The sequence below is a fragment of the Hakea prostrata genome, chromosome 7 (genome assembly GCF_041222555.1).
Source record: "Hakea prostrata isolate BN-2017 chromosome 7, UWA_Hpros_2, whole genome shotgun sequence".
Lineage (NCBI taxonomy): Eukaryota > Viridiplantae > Streptophyta > Magnoliopsida > Proteales > Proteaceae > Hakea > Hakea prostrata.
This window is the reverse complement of record NC_142606.1, coordinates 17807431-17830998: the sequence shown is the minus strand read 5'-3', so window position 1 is coordinate 17830998 and position 23568 is coordinate 17807431. Positions and strand designations below refer to the sequence as shown.

The following is a 23568-nucleotide window of genomic DNA, read 5'->3' as shown; positions in this document are numbered from 1 at the left end:
TACCCCAAAAAAAAAAAAAAAGACAAAGAAAGCACACAGATGGGAAGATAGAGGATGAATTAACAGAGTCTTCAGGCTAGCTAGGAAGGCAGGCACCCAGGGAAGGGAAGAAGGAAAAGGCTTATAGTTTATAAATGTTATTCAGTTCCAAAGGCAAAGTGCTATCTTCTTGGGGATGTTGATCTTCCGTTAGATCAGCATGGACATGTAAATGATATAAATTAATCATAAAATTTCTAATGCCCTAGTAATTATGCTGTCCTTGGGGGTTTGATTCGTTTGACAGCAGTGGAAGCGGAAAGTCATTTAGGACATGAATAACCATATTGCTGAAGCTTTCCACTATAATCTCATAGAAAATGGAACCAGCTGTTTCAAAATTGGAATTTGCAATGGGAACTAAAGAAATGTTAAAAAGAAAACTTGTTTTCTTATACAGTGGCATTTGGACAACACTAGATTTTGAAGATATTAGCTTTCCTTTGGAAATGAGTCTTCTTTTCTGAATCACTGTATTATAGATACGTAAATGTCATCTCCACCTCAAATGTGCGTCTAAAGTTTTCTAGTTGATCAATATCTTGAGGATTCTAGAAAGAGGTAATCTGATATATGAAATATGATTGACCACTGAAAAGGAGGATTCTGATCTGCTATATAATGGTTTCTACCTCAGATTGACTGGATGTTCACTTGCTTACATTGTACTAGTTTTCCTGAAGTTGTTCAGTAGAACACTGTGGCTTCTTTTGTTCTTCTATAGCTGATTTATACATCACTATTCTATTTAATTGACATACTATTTATTATTTTCCATGCTGTTTTGAATTGTTTGAAACCGGATTTTCTCTCTCTCTTTCTAGTGTTCAAATAGAACCTGTTGTGTAGCATACCATCCGCTGTGTGCACGTGCTGCTGGCCTTTGTGGAAAGGTACTTTGTTCTTTCATCATGCTTTTCTTTTGCATGCTCATATGTTGGATTCTTCATGTTTTCTTGTAAATGTTTGTCTTATGAATTATGCAATATTTTGCCTCTATATGTATCTAGCTTGAGGACGAAAACCAGCTTCACGTTGAGTCCCTGAATAAGTGTGAAGATAAACAACGTCTTCATCTACTTTCCTTCTGCAAGAGGCATAGACAGCCATCTAATGAACGTCATTCACCTGCTCATGTGAAAACTGGGCAAATTACCAGGCATTGTTCGAACTACAATCCTCCAATAAATCCTTCTGGCTGTGCTCGTACAGGTATGGTAGTTATTGCTTTTCTTGTATTTACTTGATGTAATCTACCAATTAATCATTCTAATCAATAGTTCAATACTATTCTGTATGGTGTTTCTGTTAGTGAATCTTCCTGTATGAAAGTTGTTTTTAGATATGGATTACTTTTGCATGTTTCAACAAATCATTTAATGTTTCCATTAGGAATTTAAGTATCCTTTTCTTAGTCCTGATTCACAGAGTCAACGCAGTTGTGTTTTTCATTTGCAATGTATTACAGTAAAATATGAAGGGTTTGAATTAGTATGCAACAATTTTCATTTGATTTCTCTTGTTCTTACTTCTTTATTATGTTTCAGAACCTTACGATTTCCATACGAGGAGGGGAAGGAAAGAACCCGAAGCCCTTGCTGCTGCATCCTTGAAACGTTTATATGTAGAGAACAGACCATACTTGGTTACTGGTTACTGTCAAAATGGATCATTTGGAAATTTACCTTCTTCCAATCAACTCACAGCTCCAGTATTCTCATCTAGCCTGCAAAACCCAAGGACCTTTCAGATCGAGAACCCGAAGAATGTTCTTTCTTCTGTAGCTGAAAAGTACCATTACATGAGAAAAACGTTGAAAAAGCGACTAACTTTTGGTGAGCATCGATGCCCTTGTACAATGTATATAGAAGTTGAACCTTGTTGTATATCATTACAGATATGGGTGTCTTGTTCTGAAACTCTCTTATCGTAGATCTGTTTTGGTCCATTTTCTCAATGAAATTACTAATACCCTATTCCATCATTCTGCATATTTACCATTTTCATATCTGTAAAGCATTCTTGGTTGTTGACTGGAGTAAACATTGGTGGCCTTTTATCTTTTCAGTGAGTAAATTATTCATGTATAAAAAGAGAAAGGAGACACAAGGATCCCCACAAAAGTGATGAAAATAGACAGGGTAGAAAAAATTATGTGCAAACTAAGTCCAGTCGAAAACGAGAGACAAGACCTGCAAAAGAGGACAGACCCCAGGAACAACAATCTGCCTGTTCGCTGGTGAATTTACACAGCTAGATAAAATTCACCAAGCTTGTTTTTTATATCAAATGAGATGCAGTCCCAGCTTTGCCGAATGGATCTCATGTTGGAGGACCATTTTTCCAAGATTGGTTACTATCCAAATGGGAAGAAGAGGCGTATGCCTCATTCTTGGTCAAATCTTCAAAATAATCCCCAATGTCTGGGCCATCTTTGGAACATATTCATGTATGTTATGTGTGAGAGCTATAAAAATAATAAATAATTTTGAAGAACATAAAAGTGAATTTATGTTGACATACTCATGAATTTTAATTCATTTTTTGAACAGTAATTGAAAAATTATTTGTTTGGGAGGGAGGTGGAGGGAGGAATGGTGTGCTTACATGGGAAAAAATGGTTGGAAGAGGGAATCAAAGAGGGAAAGAGAAAAAAAAAAGGAAATAAGTACTCAGCATTCGCTGATTTCATTAACAAAGAGATGGAACATTTCAATTTGGAACATCATCGAAGAATAATGACGAGCAGAGTCGCCACTTTTTTTCGGCCTTTGAAGAAGGTGCAAAAATGCATTATGCATGTCATATTAAAAGTTAAATATAGTCTCATACATGGAATTGTAAAAGTACCACAAATTTGTGGCACGATCCCACATTTTTCCTCCTTTTATTGTGGAGTGTGGCTTTAAGCTTAGTTACCTTTGAATTGAACAAATTGCATATAAAGCAGATTGACATGTTATATAGGATCCTTCCTGATAATAAGCATGGTTTTCAAAAAAATCCTTCTTAGGGGAGGGAGAAGGACAGATTTAGTCAGCATGTCATTTATGCACATAGAAATAAGTTACTCCTGATTCATTCTTTGTTTAATTCTGTTGTGAAAAAAAAATTTGATACTTTTTTAGGGGATGGGATAAGTTGCTCCTATTTCTTTGTTAGACAGCGGTTTTGTAAAACGTAATTAGAAATTTGATATCCTACTTTTAAAATCCTTAATTAACGGAGGGGAATGACTGCTTTGGTTTCCATTTGTGACATGCGTGAATCGCGTGACATGTAGTGGTAAGTTATTCCTGTTTCATTCTTGGTTATCGCTGTTGTGAACAAAATATCCCACTCTAACCCTTCACCTTTTACGAGGCATCGAGTAGGCATTCTAGGCATCTGGGTGACTTGGTTGCCTTGTCTCCAGGTTCCCGGCAAAGTCTTCTGTCAGCTAGACGACCACTGAGTTACCATTTAATAAGTTGGATGAATCTGATGCATGCCTATTCATTAATTTCTTGCTTGAATTGTATAGTTCTAGCCTTCTAGGTAAAACTGTATGTTGGTACTGCCATTGCCATTTCATTCTACCATTGAAATAAAGACACAGATGTATATTGCAAACACTAGTTCAGTTCATCAGGTGTATTCTTTTTCGACACGTATCAAATCTGGAAATGTAAGATACTGAGATTATCATTATGTTTGCTTGCTGAAGGGAAATCTCGAATCCATGGATTTGGCTTATTTGCAAAACAACCACATAGAGCAGGAGACTTGGTAAACTGGTTTGATTGTCCATATTTTTCTGTGTTTGGTATGATGTTGCATGTCAGGTATACACTATATCTTTAATTTGCTTGTAGGTGATTGAATATACGGGTGAAATTGTCAGGCCTCCAATTGCTGACCGAAGGGAACATTTTATATACAACTCATTTCTGGTAACTTAATTATAACTATACCTCTTCCCTCATTAGAAAGCATAAAGATATTCTTTTTAGGAAATATAATGGCCATGTTTTGATATCTCTTGTTTTTTTAAAAGTTAAAATATATTTATCAAATGTTGAGGTGCCAGCCTTATAAGAATATTATTTGAGTGGATCCTAACTACCAGTGTCACAAAGGGATAAATGTTGCTTTTCACAGGCATACAAAATAGTGTATCTTCTATATTGAAATCTGCTTGTTTTTGAACCTGTTCATTGTAAGAAAGTCTAAACTAGTAAGTTTTATAGAATTTTCTGATTTTATTATTATATCATTACATTCAGTATCATGCTACCATGCTACTAAGTTAAGTCTTGCTAACAGTGATCTGCTTCTCTGCTACTTCGTCTGTAATACTGAATCGTCTTTCCTTTTTCAACTTCCTTTGTTTAATAAGGAAGAATACTATTGCCAAAGTTAGTAGTACTGAGTTGTCCAGGTATGTCCTGAATTTTTCTCTATGTTGAGTTCACCTGAAATTGACCTTCTCTTTCTATTATACTGTTTTCCTCAAAATCTAGTCTGAATTTAAATCTAAGTTCATTCAACTGCAAGTCTTAGTATGTATTTTTATGTGTAGCTAATTATAAAGAACTCTCTTTCTCCATCATACCCAGGAGATACCAAAAACACATAAAGGGAAAGGTAATCCTTACCTTTGGCATTGCCATAAGCAGGGAAGACCCAAAACATGCATTGTAAGAAAAACTAGATCTAGAGAAACAATATCTGTTTATACCTAGAATATCCTTATTTATTTCTTCCTTGATGAGTGTTGGAAAAATTGTCAACCATTGATGTTACTCCAGTATTTTCCACTTCTTTTGATAAGAAGTCCACTGTAGTATATATGATTCTATTAGAGAACGAGTTAGTTTCCACGATATATTAGTCAGAATTTAGGAACAATCAATCTAGCAATATAGCAATGATAGCTAGGAGGAGAAGAAGAAGAAGAGTCGAGAGAGAATATTGTGAGGAACAAACTATTTCCCTCACCTATTTACTTCTAAGTTCTAACAACATTCTTGGAACTACATATGCCTGTTAAAGAAAAAAATAACCAAAGATAAGACTACAATTTAATTCCGTGTTTCTCCATCACTTCAGTTGGTCCTCGATTTATCGCCGAAAGAATAAAGGTGGCCCCAGCTATCCGAAAAATTAAAGATGTTAATTCAACAAGTTTATTAGAGTCTATTTAGAAATTGCTACCAAGGAAAAAGCATTTAAGTTGACTGGCTTTACTCAGATGGACTGAAAGTGAATCCATTCTGATAGCTTCCACTCCCCTAGATGCTTCCTGGATTTGGTATGTCCTATCTTTGAGGTCCATGACTTTGCAAGGCATGATCTCCAACATCAAAGATGGCAGGACCAAGGTGTGCCATATCCGTGATATTTCGCCGGTTTGGTAGGTAGCAATACGAAAATGGCATTGACATGAAGTTCACAAAATATCAGCGAGAAATCGCCGATTTTTTTAATTCTCGCCAATTTTTTGGCCATTTTTTATTTTATTATTATTTTTCTTTCTTGCTAAACAAATTCTTAGGCGATTTTTTATCATTTATATACGAAATTCGGGCGAAAGGTAAGGTTGATTGACCAAAACACATAAGGTAATTACATAAAATTGTTTGAATAATTGGAAACCAAGTTTTAATTGATTTGCATAATTAGAAAACCAAACCATAAGATATGGTTGATTGAAATTATAAATATGTAATTAGAAATCAAGTCTAAAGGTAGGTTGATTGAAATGCATAAGGTAACTAGGTAAGGTTGATGAAATGCATAATTGAAAATCAAATCATAAGGTAAGATTGATTGAAACTATAATTGGAAGCTAAAGATGTAATTTAATTTATAAGGTAAAGTTGATTAAAATTAGAAATTTATAATTGGAAACCAAATTGATTGAAATGCATAAGGTAACTAGGTAAGGTTGATTGACCAAAACCCCTGCAAATGTATATTTTATTTCCCAAAATAAATGGCACCTTAATAAGAAACCATATTTTATTTGACATAAGGGGGCAAAATTTGACCGAGATCTTGGTCAAATTTTGCTGAGATTTTTCCGAAATCTTGGGATTTTAGTGGTTTTGGTAACCACCGAATCCCCATGTTTCGGCCAAAAATCACACATTGGGGAGGACTACTCCTTTATGTCTCGACCACTTGCATCCAAGTGGCATTCTCTCCAACTCTATCATCCCAGAGCTTTCCACTGTGATGGTTTTCACAGACATGCCATTTTCTCAGATATTATAGACTTTAATGGTGGCTGTAAGCCTGCAATCCTCATCCCTCTTGGCACCCAGTAGTGGTAAAGCTTTTAGAATGCCCTGCCTAGTAATCCTCTCAAATTGCCTCCCTACTCAAGGCCTTACTCTGCCATCGACACATTCAGGTTCCACCCCCCCTCCCTGGGCTGCACTCTTTGCTAGAATGCTATAGAGGACCATTTCTAACTATCCTCTATGAACCAATCCTTTCTCTGCCTTATCAAAGAAGCTAGGTGCCTCTTCTCTCTCTTAGAATTTTGGCCCATCTCTCTTTGAAATCTTCTTTATAAATTTATTATGAAATTCTGTACAATTGCATCCGGCTTGTCATCCCCCCTTTTGTCAGAAATAACACAATCTGCCTTTATCTCTGGTAGGAGCATTACTGACAAGTGACAACATTTTCCTTTGTGCTGAAATTGTTCAGGGGTTAGATCACACTTTGCACACCCTGTTGCCCCATTAAAAATCAATCTCCACAAAGCTTATGATTCCCTTAACTTTGGACTAGCTCATTCTGACAGTGACTATTCAGTGTATTTTGCCATTCTAGTGCCGGAAATTTATTTCTTGTCATTTACATTGATGATATTGTTATTACTAGAGATGACTCCGTTGGTATTGACAAGTTAAAGTTATATTTGCAACAACAATTTCAGACTGAAGACTAAATACCCATTTGATAACCCACCTAGTGTTTCTGCTTCAAAAAGCACCAAAAAAAGTTTCGACTGTTTCTGGAAGCAAAAACACTTCAATAGGTGCTTAATAAAACTTGTTTCTGAAAGTTTTTTCAAAGTTAGCTGGCATTTGATGAAATCTGTTTGAAAGAAACAGTTATGTAAATTATAATTAATCAATCATTCCTTCTCCTTTATCAAGTTCTGTATAGAACCCACTGCAATGCCCTTCAGTGCATCATATTGGCACTATAGCATATTACCCATCTTCCAATCGACTCTTAATTATCTCTAGGTCAACCAATCCTGGGCAGGGATTCTCTTAATTAATTGTCTGGCCTCCGGCAAGGAGTTTGAACTTCTCTAGGTAGACGCAGAGGCAATAACTCTGAACTGAGATGTATGGGCACCCATCTATGAGTTGCACAAATGTGCAAAACTTTTCAAAACAGAATGAAAACCAAGAGTTGAGCATTAAAATCAAACAAAATGCAGTGAACTAGAAAAATAAGCTATTAAGCTCTTGAAGAAATGATATGAGAGGCCACGGGTTCCTTCACTCTCTTTAATGTAACTTCATCTTTTCGTTGTTTTAACCTTAAAAAATGCGGGCATTGCTGTGGAATGTTGGCAATCACTATAGAACAACAACAGATTTCTCTCTAGGGTATTTAACTCTTCTAAGTTCTTGCAAATTCAATTGCCAGAAATACAAGCTCATCTACGAACTAAAAATCCATAACAAAGCCTACCCTTTGACAAAAGTTACAAAACCCTAAACTGCACTCAAGAGCCATCCTTTTCCGTAAAAAATTTCAACAGATATGAATTTAAACAAAAGAAAGTTCACAACTTCCATATCAGATTAGGGCAGAAACATGAACCCAAAAACTTTCATTTGAAACAAAACCTGAGAATGCAAAAGAGAGAATTGGTCAAGAATTGAAATGGCTCCACAGAGTACACAAGAGGACGAGCTTCGAATTCCAGTGATTTTCCTTCTGGAATCAAAGTGGCAAACAAATTCAGCATATTTAGGGTCTTTTTTCTATCAAACCAGTATTCACTGCTCTCGACTTTACAGAGAAAGAGATGAGGAAGAGAACTAGGGTTTCAGCAGTAGCAAGAAGAGACCTTGTATTTTAGAAGCCAAATCCCATGTATACACCCGTCCAAATCTGCTTCACTTAAGAACCGTGCGGTCCCAACTTTTGCTTCAAGAAACAAATGGAACAACAAATAGCTGTTTTGATCAGAAGTGTTTCTTGAAGCAGAAATTACCATAAATTTCAATTTATGTTTTGAAAATTGCCTGAAGCAAAACAGATTTATCAAACAATATCAGTTGTCAAGGCGATGCTAGGGGATAGAGGGCAAAAAAAACTAAGGCGATAAGGTGTCACCTAGGCAACAAGGCGGCCACAAAGGCGCGCCTAGGCAGATGCTTTGACAACCTTACAATATTCAACCAATTTTTTTGTTTCTTAAAGCACAATACACCAGAAAATGTTTTTTGGGTGGGTTATCAAATGGGTTTTGTGGAAGTTTTTTTTATTATTATTTTTTTTTAAGGTGTAGAAGTTGCTCAATCGAAGAAAGGGATTTTCTTGTCACAAAGTAAGTATGCGATTGATTTTGTTGTATGGAAGTGGGTTGCTTGAAAGTTTTAGATTCTCCCATGGATCCAATTATAAAGCTCATGCCAGAAGATGAAATTGTTCTTGATGATCTAGAAGTATCTAAGGCTTGGTAGTAAATTGAACTATTTTATTGTGAGTCAACCTAATTTGCTTTTCCAATTAGTGTTGTGAGTCCATTTCTATCTATTGATGTTGATTAGGCAATTATTGAAAGAGCTTCGCTTTGGTGATGTTTAATCTATGCCAGTGTGATATGATAATCAGGCAGCTATCCAATAGCAACGAATGAATGTACAATTGTACAAAACATATGGAAGTTGACTACGTTCGTGTGAAGCTACAACAAGGGTCAATTTCTCTAGAACATGTTCATATTGGAGAGCAGTTGGCTGATCTTTTAGCAAAATGTTAAGTCTGCAGGAGTTTATATATTTGTAACAAGCTGGGCATGTTTAACCTCTATGCTCCAGCTTTAGGGGAATGTTAGAAATTAGGCTTCAAGGCTCAAGATCTTGATCTCATGGGTAATCTCACCTTTGAGAAAAAGCGAGTTCTCACTCAAGTCACCGAGATCTCGCTCGAGATCTGGAATTTTTTCCTAGGCCAGCTCAAGTGAACTCTACGCCATGAGGGCCATATTGGGGGGTTTTAAGGGTCAAGTTGGGCTCAAATTTGGTATTTGGCTATTTTAGGTCTTCTAAACACACTAGTGGCCTTAGATTTGTAAAAAAACAATCCTAAGTATGAGTTCTAATTTGGCCCCAAGTTTGAAACCAAAATGTTGCATGAATGAATATGCAAGGTTATAAAACATGAATTCTATAACCATTAGGACATCCAAATGAAAAGAAAGTGATAAAACACATAAAAAAACTTCAATGCTAGCAGAGTTCCATCCATATGAGTACAATAGAACATTACATTCTCAAGAGGAGAATATAATTTTACAACCATCATAAGTACAATATAAATCATTAGTTCATAACCGAAGTGTTGGGTATGGTTCATGGTTCACATTCTGTTGCCGACGACCTTCCCCCCGACACAAACAGGGGTCCCACTCTAGAGGCCTTATATCTTTTTGAGCCTCAGGGTTTCCTTCGCAATTTCGTCTTGGATCCATGAATAGCTTTTGTGGCTTTGGGAAGCTGCCAGTGAGAGGAGATGACAATCCGTCAAAAATTGATTAGGAAACTGTCGGCAAGTTGGGAGGCAAGAGGGGTCTCGCTTGAAACTTGGGTTTTAAAAGAATGGGTGGACTGAAATCTCGGGTCAAGATTTTGCATTTCATGAGACTCGCCTTAGATCTCATCTCGAGACCTCACAAAAGCGAGATCTAGGCAAGATCTCACAAGAACTTGAACCATGGTAGGTAAGGGAAAAAAGGGAAACGGGCATCTCAATTTAGTGCTAGGCTAACTCAAGACTGATTTCCTAGTTTGTTCACTTCTCTTTATTTATTTTTTGGATTCCTACTAGACTTTAGTATCAATAGACTTCTATAAATATCAGGTTGGTTGATTGGAGAGCTTCACAATCTAACGTGCAGCCTCCTTGGCTAACTAGAAATTTCTACTTCTCTTCTTCTATCATTTGTCTGTTTACTTTTAATTCACATACGTAAATGCAATTATTGGGAGTAAGAAACTTACTTGCCAGCACATTAAAATATCCTAAAAGGTGAAACCTTTCAAATCCAGACTGTTTGACTGGAAGCCTGTAAGTGTAAATGACAAAGCTGTAAAGAGTTACTTAGTTTGCTTCTTTTCTTCCACAGGGTGCTGGAACATGCATGTTCAGAATGGATGATAAGCGCATCATTGATGCCACCAGGGCAGGGAGCATTGCTCTTTTGATTAACCACTCGTGTGAAGTATGTATCACTTCTAAAACTCTTGAGCTTTTTTGGCTGGTTTATCACTGACGCTGTAATGAATTACATGCACTAACTCCTTTACATGTCGTTGGATAATCAAAATTTTCCATCCTTCAATTTGTGCAAGTTGAAATGCTTCCTATGCTTTAGAAGTATGTTATTAATGTGTTTGTTTCATGGTTTATCAATGGCTGTGGTCAGATAAAATAGGAAGAAGGAAATTGGCACGCAAGAGGAAATGATTGTCTTGGATAGCACTCACGCATATTTCGGTGGAGTGGAATCTTTGGAGATGGACCTCCAAATCTAGGACTGTGGACTACATTTGGAAAGTCATTATGCAACTTTAGCTTTAGGCAGTCATTATGCAACTTTAGCTTTAGGCTTTAGATGCTTCCTCATCCTTCTATTCTGGATTCTCCAAAGAACAAACATATTGTTTTTTACCTATAGTCTTAGTTCTATTTTGTTACCAACTTCTAGCCGTCTTTAAAGGTTTTCTCCTCCCCCCCCCCCCCACCACAAAGGGAAAAAAAACCCTTGCTGCCACTTTCCCCCCTTCTCTTCTTTGTATATTCCTCCATCCCCCTTCATCTTTCTTAGGGTTTTAGTAATGACAATAGTATTCATAAATTCTCTTCTCTAACATTATAGTATCCAAATAAGAAGTATTGGAAATTGTTCCCCGATATTAGAATGAACAATATGAAAGAAATAATGGATCTACTACCATAATAAGAATAAGACGAACGACAATGTTTAACTAAAAAAACATAGGTCACATTGAGAAACATGAGAAGGAGAAGAAAAAGAAAGTAAACAAATGTCTTTGCATATCCCTTTGAGAACAAATAATGTAAAAACCATAACATGGAGACATATATCATGTGATATGTGGCACCGAAGTCAATATTCTAAGAACGTCCTAAGAAGGAGAAGTGCCAAGTCTAGAAGAAAGGCTTATGAATATGACTATAGGAGTGGTAAAGTGTAGCCTAATTAAGGATCATTTGGCAAAGTGAAGCAATATCCTCTCTAGAAAAGGAATTGCAATCATTCTGCAGTGCAATATGTAGACTTAGTAGTGGCAGTCTCACAGAATGGGCTCTAATGCCCCTTACATGGTTCAAGATCTCACTCGAGAGCGAGATCTCGCCCCTTCCAAAAACCAAATGCGTGCATCGGCCAAGTCCAAACTTAAAAGGAAATCCCAAGACCCAAAGTGATATAACATATAAGGCCTCCGTGTGTGTCAGGGGTCAAAATGTGAAGCATGAGCCATACCCAAAACATGGTGTCGAAATTTTTCTTCGTCAACTGGATTATTTTTTTATTTTTGGTGTAGATGGGCATGGAAATAATATATTTACATTTGTTAAAATTCATGATGCAAACTTCCAGTTTTGCCTACATATAGCGAGGCATGTGCTAATCAAAACACCACTTTGGTTATGATTAAGGCAAAACTAACAGTCTCATTCATTGTGTTTATTGACCTTAAATTAGAATGGACACGGAAAATCAGGCCAAAATAACTCCAAAAAGCCCACCGAGGTCCGAAACATTCAATCAAAATTAAAAAAAAATAAAAAAATCCTGTTATCTTGGCCATCTTGCCAAATTTCAAACTATGGTGACAACTAACAACTATGACTGGATGAGTATACTTGCATGCAATTTTTTGGTGCTTGAATTGTCTTTTTAGCATAGAAAAAGAAACACACACCTGCCTCTTTTTTTCTTTTTTCTTTTTCTATTTTTTTCTTCTGTCATGCTATTTATATAATATTTTGTTTTACATTGGCGCAGCCAAACTGTTATTCAAGAGTAATAACTCTTCATGGTGACGATCATATAATTATTATGGCAAAAAGAGATATTAACAAATGGGAAGAACTGACTTATGACTACAGGTTCTTTCAAATCTTGATGCTCCATGCATTTTCTTGTTGCCTTTCAATTGTCCATGGGTTCTTAAATTCCTCTTTTGTATGTGTATACAGATACATTTCAATTGATGAACAACCATGCTATTGTGGCTTCCCCAGATGTCGTGGTGTGGTTAATGAAACGAGAGCGAAGGAGCAAATGGAAACGCTGTGTGTGCATCGTAGTGAATTAATTGACTTCAGTGGAGAGTAAGAAGTAAGAAAAATTGAATATCTAAGTTTTCACTGTTCTCATGATTGTACTGGCTCATGCAGCTAAACTCTTTCTTCTACTTAATTATTGATTCATAAAGAAGGAAAATGATATAACATACAAAATAAAAGGTATAAAACTATATGGTTCTTTTCAAACAAAATCTTAGGAAACATAAACTTCCTTTATAATCATTTATTGTCCTGATATGCTTATAGATTCAAGATGTTGGTTAGTAGATAAACTCAGTTTCATGATTGAGATGAATCAGCTGCTTTCTGAGATGGCCAACTGCAGAAAGAAAAAGAAAATGGCATATGGATATTTTCTTTTCTCTTATTTTGTCTTCAAGTGTCCAAAAATTTTAAAATGAAATCAATTTATTTTTTTCATGTGCTAAGTTACCTTGTGGTTTCATTGTGCAACGAATGATCTTCTTGCCTCATAGCAACATGTTTGGTAATTAAATGTCATTACTTATTGCTTATTTATGTTGTATTATGCTTAAAAACTTCATTTTGCATGTATTTGTAAATTATAACTATCTTAAGCTTGCCCAATGACTTTGTCATCTCTCTAGTATATCTGTAAGAGGCCTCTTAGATCACCTTTCTGATGCACTGCCTGACACCAATATTTGAATATTTCATACCTGCTTACAATATTTCAGTTCCTGAAAAGTTCTATATCAGGTCACCAGAACTCTGACCAAATTGTCTACATGTCTTCTAGTTCTATGTCATTGATTTGGTATATGGACAAAATAAAGTTTTGTTTATATCGATATCCATGCTGATAAGTGCATCATTGTGAATCCTTGACATTTGAGTATTTTCTTGTGGAGATTTGGAAATGGCAGTGTATGTTGTCCCTTATTTGACCGACTGAGGCCATGCTGTTCTGTTTAAGTTTTGGCGGTTTATTTATTTTTTATCCACTCTTTCTCCATTTATGCCAACGCTATTGTGCAGTAAAATGGCCTCAACTATAACTCTTCTTTATCTTGTTTAATGAGGACGACCCTGATGTTTATTCTCATACATGTGCATTGTACTTTGTTTTGCAAGTAATGCAGATGAAAGATAATGAAGATATGTGGATGAAATGACAATAGAGCGAAGGGAACTTTGAGTCATGCAGCTTCACTGGCTGAAATGCTATCTTCAAAAGACAGTCTTCTTACTAAGGAGAAAACGCATCTACTTAAAGTCTTAAACTACCCAAGGGCAAATCTTATTGGAGTATAAGTGACCTATTTAAAAAATTTTGGTGTTAAAACTCATCCTGACCATTTTAAGCTGTCTTATTTTAACGAACTTTTTGGACCCTTTAGATTGAATAGTATCATGGCATCTAGGGACCCAGGACAGGGGACCTAGGTGCATGCAAGACAACCAAAATGGTTGCCTAGGCAACCAAGGGAACAATAGTTGTGAAGGTGCACAGATGCCAAAATGGTCACATAGGTAATGCATTGACAACTATGCTCCATAGCCATCTTTGGTATCATGAGCATTACAAAGATTAGTTGAATCTGGTACCCATATGAAGTGCCCTACATATGCTAAGATTTATCTATGGGTAATGATGGTAATCAGGCATATCCCCTAGCCCATTAATCGTAGTTGTTTGAGCTGTGCTTATTGCCTCAAAGGCATGATTGTGACCCTTGCAAGTGACCATCAGTGACCGGGATGTGAGGTTGGACATGCTCATACCTAAGATTCTGTCTAAGGAGAATATTTTTGTTTCGATAATGGGATTCTGGTTTAATTTTCCATTTTCTTGAATTAATACACTTCACAGAGTTTTTCTGGTGAGGTAAAAAGCAGAAGGGGAGGTTACTATGCGACAATTTATATGGTCCTAACTAAATTGAATGCCCTGATTGCAAGGATGAAACCTTCTGTATCTATTAGCCATTTATAGAAGATACATGGTGGATTTTTATGGAAAGCACTCATATAGTGGAACTTTGAGACGTGTAGATCTATAAAATACTATATAAGTTTATAATTCTTGTGTGACTATGTATAAGTTAGCTTGTTGTCTTAACTAAGAAAGAAAATGAAGAAGGAAGGAGGGATTGAGGGAGAGATTAAGAGAGATATTGGGTAAATTAGCTTGTTGGCAAAACCCACTGCACTCTATTCTATATTTCCATTGACTTTACGAACATATATAAGTCCCTTAAATACACTGCACCTGTCACAAATGGCTACAAAGCATACCATAAGTATTTTCACAACCATAGATCTGACATTCCTCCTCAATCTGAGGGGTAGCTATCAAGTATGCCTAGTTTGCCTAAGAGAAAATGATACTTTTGAACATATATTCCTTTAGTTAGCAAGTTAGCTAGCTGATGCCCTGTCCTCAGAAGGGTCTACAAATACATTCAGAGTCAATTAGAGGGCATTACCAGTGCACGAGTCTCCTCCCACTATGGGGTTCAAGGAATGCCATAACACATGCAGCCAGAACCCTCAATTTGGGAATAGGTTATTACCTAATCAACTTCAATGTGCTTTATGTGATCATGTTGCAATGTCTGTGAGCAATACTGGTGCCAACCTTTTTATGAACTTATCATCATATAACCCATTAATCTCATGGAACTATGATTTCAAATCTTAACTTTTTGTCCAACTTCTATAACCATATAAACTCAGGAACACCATGAGCTATGTGTCTAAATTTTGCTTCTGTACATGTTCTTGTAAAAAAGAATGCTTCTTACTTTCTACAAGTAACCAAGTTTCACTGAAAGAGTTACAGTATCCTAGTGTACACTTCCTATCAGTAATAGACCCATCTCAATCAACACTACGGAACCTTCAATATCCAAGTCATTATCTTTGGTGTCTAACAATCCCTCTCCTATATTGGATTCCAAGTACCTGAGTATATGGTCTGCTGCCTCCATATGATCTGTCTTAGGAGCAACAAGTTGACTATCCCAACCTCATATGCAATGCCTGGATGAGTCAACAAGTGACAAGTTTTTCCCAGTAACCAATGATATCTTCTTGCATCAAATTAGAAGATGGATTGTTTAGAATGTCCAGGCCCTTAATTCCTTGGCCAAACAGGCAGAAATATGGCCCTTATTAAATTCACAAAATTTTCCTTCTGTATTCTTTCCAATACCTATGTCCACTTGTAAAATGCCCCTTGCATTGCTTTGTCAATTTCTCCGTCTTCTTTTAAACCATGGCCATTCTCTTAAAGGTCGCATGTGGACTTTATAGGCCATTCCAAATTCAGATCTCCATCTCTCTCTCTCCTCTCCACAATTTTGCCAGTTTTAGCTTACCTTCCTTAGTTCACCATCTCTCCTTTCTCTCTTGATCGTGTATACTTTTAACAGAGGTATTGACCTGCCCCCTCTTTGGTCCAGTCTCTCCCTACTCAAAACCAGTATTGACTTCCTTGCCTGGGCTGTTAAATAGGATTCAAATATTGATAGATTTGGGCACAAAAAAGGTGGTGGTCACCCTTAGACCTCATCTCTACTGCCTTTAATGGTTGCATTGAAGACTTGGGCATATCAGGGCATCAGCAACCATAGATGGCCGTCGTCTCTCTTTAATTGGTATAACAAAAAAGCTATCATGGATAGGATTGCCTGTAAATTTCTCTTCAATGAGGCTTGGCTTCTCTTCTCCCCAATTCCCATGCCAACTTTCTCCTTACCAAGTATTTTTTTTTTCTTACCATAGCCCTTGCCTCCTCCTTATTCAATCCTTTTCTTTGGGTTTAAACCCCGTAAAATTCTTTAACATTTACGCCTCCCTCTCTAACTTCCTCCCGTCTATCCAAGTGTTATGGATCAAACTGCTGCAGAGTGTTTTTCTTCTTCTCCTTGCTTTTACTAAAAAGCTTTATAAGAACAAAGAAACTCTCTAACCTTGGACTTCGACCACCTTTAGAAATATCCCTTATTCAGTTCTAAAGTTGCCTTTTATAGCTCTAGACTTTCCCTTGTCTATGCCTACTTGCAATCTGACCTTTTCAACCCCATTTTAGCTGAAGGAGAAGAAGAAAAGAAAAACCCTCACCCAGAGCTTTCCTCTCTTCCTTCCCAACAAGAGTTTCCTACGCCAAAAGTCTTGTATCTAGTGGCTTGAGTTTAGTAACTCTAACATAGCCTATTTTTACCATTCTTTAAGAGTTCACACCAATCTAGCTCTATCCCCATGGTCCTTGCTTGAGATGGCTCCCTTCTCACTATAGTCTACAAATTCATAAAGGAAGCCATCTCCTCTCCAACTACCCTCTTCTGCCCCACCTTCACCCCTCACCATAGCATCACTAATAAATTACTCCCTCCTTCCCTTGTTAACTTTTTCCAATATATGACATCTCGAAATCCACAACGGGTTCAACATGAAATTCTTCTCATCTAGCTGGTTATAATTAAGTTGACCTCATCACAACCATTCATACTTCTTCTTAAACCCCAGCCAGCTCAATAAGATTAACCAAACCCGCCTTTGCCTCATTCCCAAGAATGAGGAATCCTCCCCCTTATTTGACTTCAGAATTCACATATATCTATCTTGTGATCTCCTTTATAAATTCATTGTCAAAATCCTGGAAAATTGCGTTTAAGTCGCGGTCCATTTTCTTTTCATCTTGAACCACTCAGCCTTTATTTCTAGCAGAAACATTATTGATAGCATTCTCCTTTTCTCATAAATTATCTTATTTTTCAATTGAAAATCAAATTCCCCATCGCCTTAAAGATTGGCACCCACAAAGCTTTTGACTCCTTACTATTGGATTTCACTTGTGATGCCATGATTCACATGTCCTTCCATCCCTTTTTGTCCATTGCATCCACCAATGCATCTCCTTCCCTTCTTCTTTTTCATTTTTAATGGATCCCTAGCTAGGTGTTTCCCTCCCAAAGTTGGACTCTACCAAGGCTGCCCTCTTGCTCCTTTCTTTTTTTGACCCCTTGTATTTTATGACCTCGTGAGAAACATTCAAGGCAGAACTGAGTCACTGACCAACACCTCATCTCCCCTTTCCCCATTAAAAAAAAAAAAGTTCTAATCCTACCCACCTTGGATGATCTTATTATCTTCTCCATGGCCTCCTCCTCTATCTCCTCTAGTATGTCTTGCCTACAACTCTTTGTGAGTCTCTCTAGCCTTTGAATTGATATCTCGAAATCCAATATTTTCCTAATTGGTGTCTCAAACTCCGACAAGGACACCCTCCTATGCCTACAAGGGTATACTATGGGATCCTATATTTGATTTTAATACAGTTGAGAGTTCAACATTGGAAGAGAAAACTCCTTTCCTTTAACTAAGAGTATTGAATGAACTGATAAAATTAATCATTTAATCCTCCTACATTTACTAGTGTAAGATTTATAGGCTCCCAAAATCCACCATCCCTACCATAGAATGCTTCCCTTATTCCTTCCTTTTGGAAAGGCAAAGAATGCTCTTGATTTCCTCATCCTATTAGTTATGCTGCCACCTATCTTTCTAAACTATAAAGAGGCTGTGGGATATGTAGGATCTCTGACTATTTGGAAAGTTTCCTCAAAACATGACTCCACCTTGGTCGGATGGGTTTACTCTTATCTCTTAAAACATGACTCCATTTGGACAGCCCCCCAATCCCAAGAGTCTCCTTTGTTCCGTCGCCCTCTTACCTCCTTTATCCTTGATTACTGCTGGATCATCTATCTTGCTTTTGCTAGATCCCAGGCACCCCCTTGGCCCTTGGAGTTCTCTAAAGCCTCCTAAGTGCTTGTTTATTCTACTCCTCTTGTATCCTTAAACCTGCCCTCTCTCTAGAATCATCTCCCTAGCTTTTAGGTTCCCTTTCCCCCTTTCTCCTTATCTCACCCAGCTTCCAATGTCACTTCCTTCCCTCACCCCAACCAATCCCACTTAAACATGTTACTTAGGTCCCATCCCCTTCACATAATTTTACTACTTTTTTAGCTTGATGTCTCACCAGATACACCTCTCCATGCCCCTTGGTCCAATATTTTGGTCAAAAGGCCAGCCCCATACCATTAACAAATAGAGAACCCTTTTTCTTTGTCTCCTTACCCCAATTGTTTCTCCTCTGCCTCCTAAGCCAATTCTTTCTCCTCTGCCAAGACATCGATATCTTTCTCTCTTAGAATGATACTAAGGACATTATCCACTTATTTTTCTCTTGTCCCCCAGCCCTTCCTATCTAGAAAAAAAAATTCAGCCTCCATTTAGCCCCCTTGTAAGAGAACCCATCCCTCTTTAGGGAGTAATTTTACTGAATGTGGCCTTTCGGGATGGAATCACCTGAGAGAATGGAGCTAAACCTCAAAAGATGAACATTGAAATGTTGCACTATTTAGCATGGTTCAAATGTGATCTCTCACAATGTCATCCCTGGTCATTCATGAAATTTGGTGAAGATGGGATGACCATTAGCTTCTACTTGTGATCTTTTGTGTGCCATTACTTCCCATGTTACTCACATTTTTTTTCTTTTCGTGATTAAAAAGAATTCTTTCCATACCCTAAGATAAGGGGAGAAGGGGATGTGCATTATACAAGAGAAAGAGATAGAAGGAGAAAAGGGGGGAAGGCGAGCCATTAATGCTCGCAAGGAGGGGGCAAAATGGAGGAACCAAGACCCCAGGTAACAGTAATAGCCTATTTCTTGGGGTATCCTAAATAGCAGGGTGGGGTAAATACTCCCAACCTAACATTAAAACATATGCCCTCCAAATCAAGTCCATATTCCTAGAGTTAAAGGTCCATCTTTTGAGATTCAGCTCCATCAAAATATATAACAGCAATGATCTGAATGAACTTAACAATGATACAGCAGATGGATCAACCAGCAAAAGCTGTGAAAATCCACGACCATTCTGGTCCAGAACATTGGATATGTCTAAAATGGAGCCAGATGGAAGCAAGGGATTTCATCCAAATAGAAAGGGCAAATTGGTAGGAGAAAGAAACAGGTGAGCAGCGTCTTCAGCACTACTTCAGTAAAGGATCCAAAAGGGGGAGATAGATATATGATGGTAGTGAAGGAGAAAGAATAGGGTGAGAAGGCAGAGGTTTAAAGTTCACAAAACTGTGAAAGAATTGCTGGGGAATGTGGCCTTCAAACTAAATCAACATGCACTAGGAAATAGTAGGCCAAGGGTACAGGCAAGATTCCAGGCAGAGTAGGTACTTAAAGTAACACTGAGGGAGGTAGAGAGGGTGATGGTGACATTCAGACAGAAAGGCCAAGGTAAATATTTAGCCTATTTCAGGCTCCAGTTCAATCATTACCTTCCCTAGTATGTCACTCATTCATTTTGTGCCACCATGTAATGTGATTGCCCCTTCCATTAGTCATAAATATTAATTACTTATCTGTTTGGCAACTCCATTTTGCATGAAAAATGACAATTCTGCTGGGCACCATTGAATCAACCTGTCCATAAAATAAAGCCACGTTGCTGATATTCATGTTTTAAGGGCCTAAGCAGCTAAGCTTCTCATTGTAGTTCTGATGATGGTAATGAATGATGATAATGTTCTATAAATGTTAGCAATCCTAGAAACTTAATGCTTCTAAAAAGCGGTAATGCCTTGTGTAATCAGAAATTCGATCCCTGTTTCTATGTGCTTATGATAAAAACTTTTGGATCATAAGAAGTTTTTCCAGAGCTTCTTTAATTTTCTTGCATACTTCCATTGCTTATTAGTTATTACATTCTTTCCAGTTTCTCTTCCAGACTGCTTCTAGTTCAGTGGCCAAATCTACTTTAACAATTGTATCACAACCCTCCATGGTATGTCAGGCACACTGAGTCCTGCTCACTTGTTGGTTTTCACAACCTGCAAGGTTTCGCTGATTGGATTTTTCTCTTGCATTAAACCAGGTCCTCTACTTGCATGACTGAATTGTAATTTCTTCATCCTGGTGTGCTTGGGAAGCTCTATCAGAAGAAAAAAAATTGAGGTTACGTTACTTGTTCTCTTCTTTCATGTTCCAATTTTACTGCTAATATTATTGTCTATTAGTTGTTTCACTGGAGTATCAAATTGTAAAATCATTTTTTTCACCTCATTGTCTAGTTCAGGACTTGGAAACTGGTCATATGATTGGCATTGCTAGGCCAGATGGTAGGCTCTACTTGCTTAGCACTCTTCCCTGGTTTTGTCTGCTCTTGCCAACATTCAGAAAGTTGTTCTTTCGGTATTTCAGTCTGACTGAGAACCAAGATACAGAAATTTTGGAGTCTCACCAAAATTTTGGTTGGTGGGCTAGGCCAAATTCAAGTCTATGATTCCATGGAAACCCTATTTTAAACCATATAAACACATCTAAATGGTCATTTTACCAGGGGAAAAAATTATCCAATATCATGTTTTGGATTCCACCTATTGCAAGTATATGGTCAAATCCAAATATAAAATTACACATCTACACATTCTCAAAGTATGAATGTACTTACATAGCAAGCAATTCAAACTAGTAATGCAGTAAATAATTAAACCATGTTATTGAAAGAAGAATATTGGAAATTGTTTTTTCCCTTTTTTGAGCTTCAATAAAGTGATTCCTTAGGTTTGTCAAACATTCAAGTAGCAATAAATTGAAGAAATGAGCTTAAATTTTCAAAAATCTACGTTTTGTAGCCTCCGCTGTCAAAATTATATACCAAGATAAATCTTCGGACCGTTGAAACTTTGTATTCATAAACCTGGAAGTCGCATATATGCCCAAAATACACGAAAAACTTTGACCAAAATTTTGTATTCTTTAAATGAGTGTAGCATTTATTCTAGCCCAACAGAAAATTTTGAAATTTTTTCAGACCATGGCTATCACCTTTCCCTTAGATTATCAACTGCTACTTTTTCTACTTTTACTTCAGTGGTATTGACATTTGGGCCATCAAACTTTAGAATCTTTATCTAAAGTTTTCCCTATTAGGATAAGTGCAATCTTAATGATCTTTTATTTGAATTATGCTTACATTTTGTGCAATCTTAATGATCTTTTATTTGAATTATGCTTACATTTTGGCAAAGGAAACTCATAATGTTTACTCTTTTGATAATAGAAGCTTGGTTCCTATTATTATTATTAATTCTGATGTATGGCCTTGCCCTATGTGTGTCTACATCTGGATTTCAAAGGTTTGTCACATTTATTGACTATTTTTGTCACAGTACTTGGGTTTATTTGCTACATCAGAAGAGTAAGGTGACAGACTGTTTCTATTTATTCCTAACATGATTCAAAATCATCTCAATGCTCATATTAAATATCTTATCTCAGTTATTATAGGATTAATGACCAAACTAGTTATGTGAACCTCTTGCCCAGGATGGGGTGGTTAAATGTAAGAGTCATTGTCTCCTCGAGATTACTCACTCACTTATGTTTCTTATGAACGTTCCAGCTTGTCTTTGAGCAATGCTGTCTTGTTGGCTGCTTATCTGATTGTCGTGAAACACAATGTTGGTAGAATGGCTTAATTGATCAGTGATCTCAAGCCCTCTATCTATAATAAAGTGGAAAGAACATTATTACATAAATACCCTTACTTGGGTAACAAGGAATATAAATTTACATGAACAAAAATTCTAATAGAGTTGAAGTCCTAGTATAACTCAACCAACACTCCCCCTTAAGTTGAGGCATAGATATTAGTCATGCCCCACTTGCCTACAATAGGAAGGAAATCTCCTTATTTCAAACCCTTAGTGAAAACATCTGCCACTTGGTCTCCAAACCTCACAAAAGGCATGCAGATAAGCCCTTGTTCCAGCTTTCCTTTGACAAAAATCTGTCAATTTCAATATGTTTAGTTCGATAATGTTGCTCCAAATTATTAGCAATACTAGTAGCAGCCTTGTTGTCACAATATAGCATCATAGGGTTTGGAACTTGGACTCCAATATCTTGTAGCAAGCCTTTCAACCATAGTAGCTCACAAACTCTATGAACCATAGCTCTATATTCAGCTTCGGTACTGAAAAAGCTACCACATTCTATTTCTTACTTCTCCAAGTAACTAGGTTACCTCCAACAAATGTACAGTAGCCTGAAATTGACTTCCTGTCTGGAGATTCAACCCAGTCTGCATCAGTATATGCTTCTACTCTTAGATTATCAGTGGGTGACAAAGTATCCTTTTCTAGGAGTTCCCTTCAAATACTGTAGTATTATGGTAACAGCCTTCATATGAGCTAAATATGGATCATGCATGAATTGGCTCACTATCCCCACGGCATAAAAGATGTTTGGCCTAGTGTGGGACAAATAAATAAGCTTCCCTACTAGCCTTTGGTATCTTCCTTTGTCCACTGGTTCTCCCTCTTTTTCTTTAAGTTTAGCTCCAGCTTCAATTGGGGTACCAACTACTTTACACCCCAACATTCCCACTTCTAATAATAAATCTAAGACATACTTTCTTTGGGATAGGAATATACCCTTCTTAGGGATTGAGGTGCCCTTCTTTGATTGAGCCACCTCAATCCCTAAGAAGTACTGTAACTTCCCTAGATCTTTAATCTCAAACTCTTTGCCAAGAAAGTCTTTCAACCTTTGAATTTCTTCACCATCATTCCCTATGATGACAATATCGTCCACATAAACAATGAGAAGTGTGATGTTAGTACCTAACTTCTTGACAAATAGTGTACGATCAGCATTGCTTTGCTTGTACCCATTAAAAGTCATTGTCTTCAGGAGGCATCCAAACCAGCATCTAAAAGACGGTTTTAACCCATAAATTGACCTCTTCAACCGACAAACTTTCCCTGTAGTATTGTCGTCGGAGAAACTATGTGGGATTTCCATATAGACTTCTTCCTCTAATTCCCCATGTAAAAAGGCATTCTTTACGTCTAGTTAGTACAAGTTCCAGTTTTTGTTAACAGGCTAACAGC

General features: G+C 37.1%; 1 protein-coding gene across 1 annotated transcript in view; it reads left to right on the top strand.

The window, feature by feature from the left end:
* LOC149010210 (histone-lysine N-methyltransferase ATX2-like) overlaps positions 1-16148 on the top strand; it is a 31342-nt gene extending 15194 nt beyond the window's left edge. Inside the window, exons 16-24 of the mRNA XM_089162415.1 lie at positions 864-932; positions 1050-1251; positions 1587-1874; positions 3746-3807; positions 3894-3971; positions 10409-10504; positions 12317-12420; positions 12511-12652; positions 13725-16148. Of these exons, the coding sequence (XP_089018541.1) occupies positions 864-932; positions 1050-1251; positions 1587-1874; positions 3746-3807; positions 3894-3971; positions 10409-10504; positions 12317-12420; positions 12511-12649 (1038 nt within the window). The 3' untranslated portion in view covers positions 12650-12652; positions 13725-16148. The remainder of the gene's footprint in view (positions 1-863; positions 933-1049; positions 1252-1586; positions 1875-3745; positions 3808-3893; positions 3972-10408; positions 10505-12316; positions 12421-12510; positions 12653-13724) is intronic.
* Positions 16149-23568: the final 7420 nt, after the last annotated feature.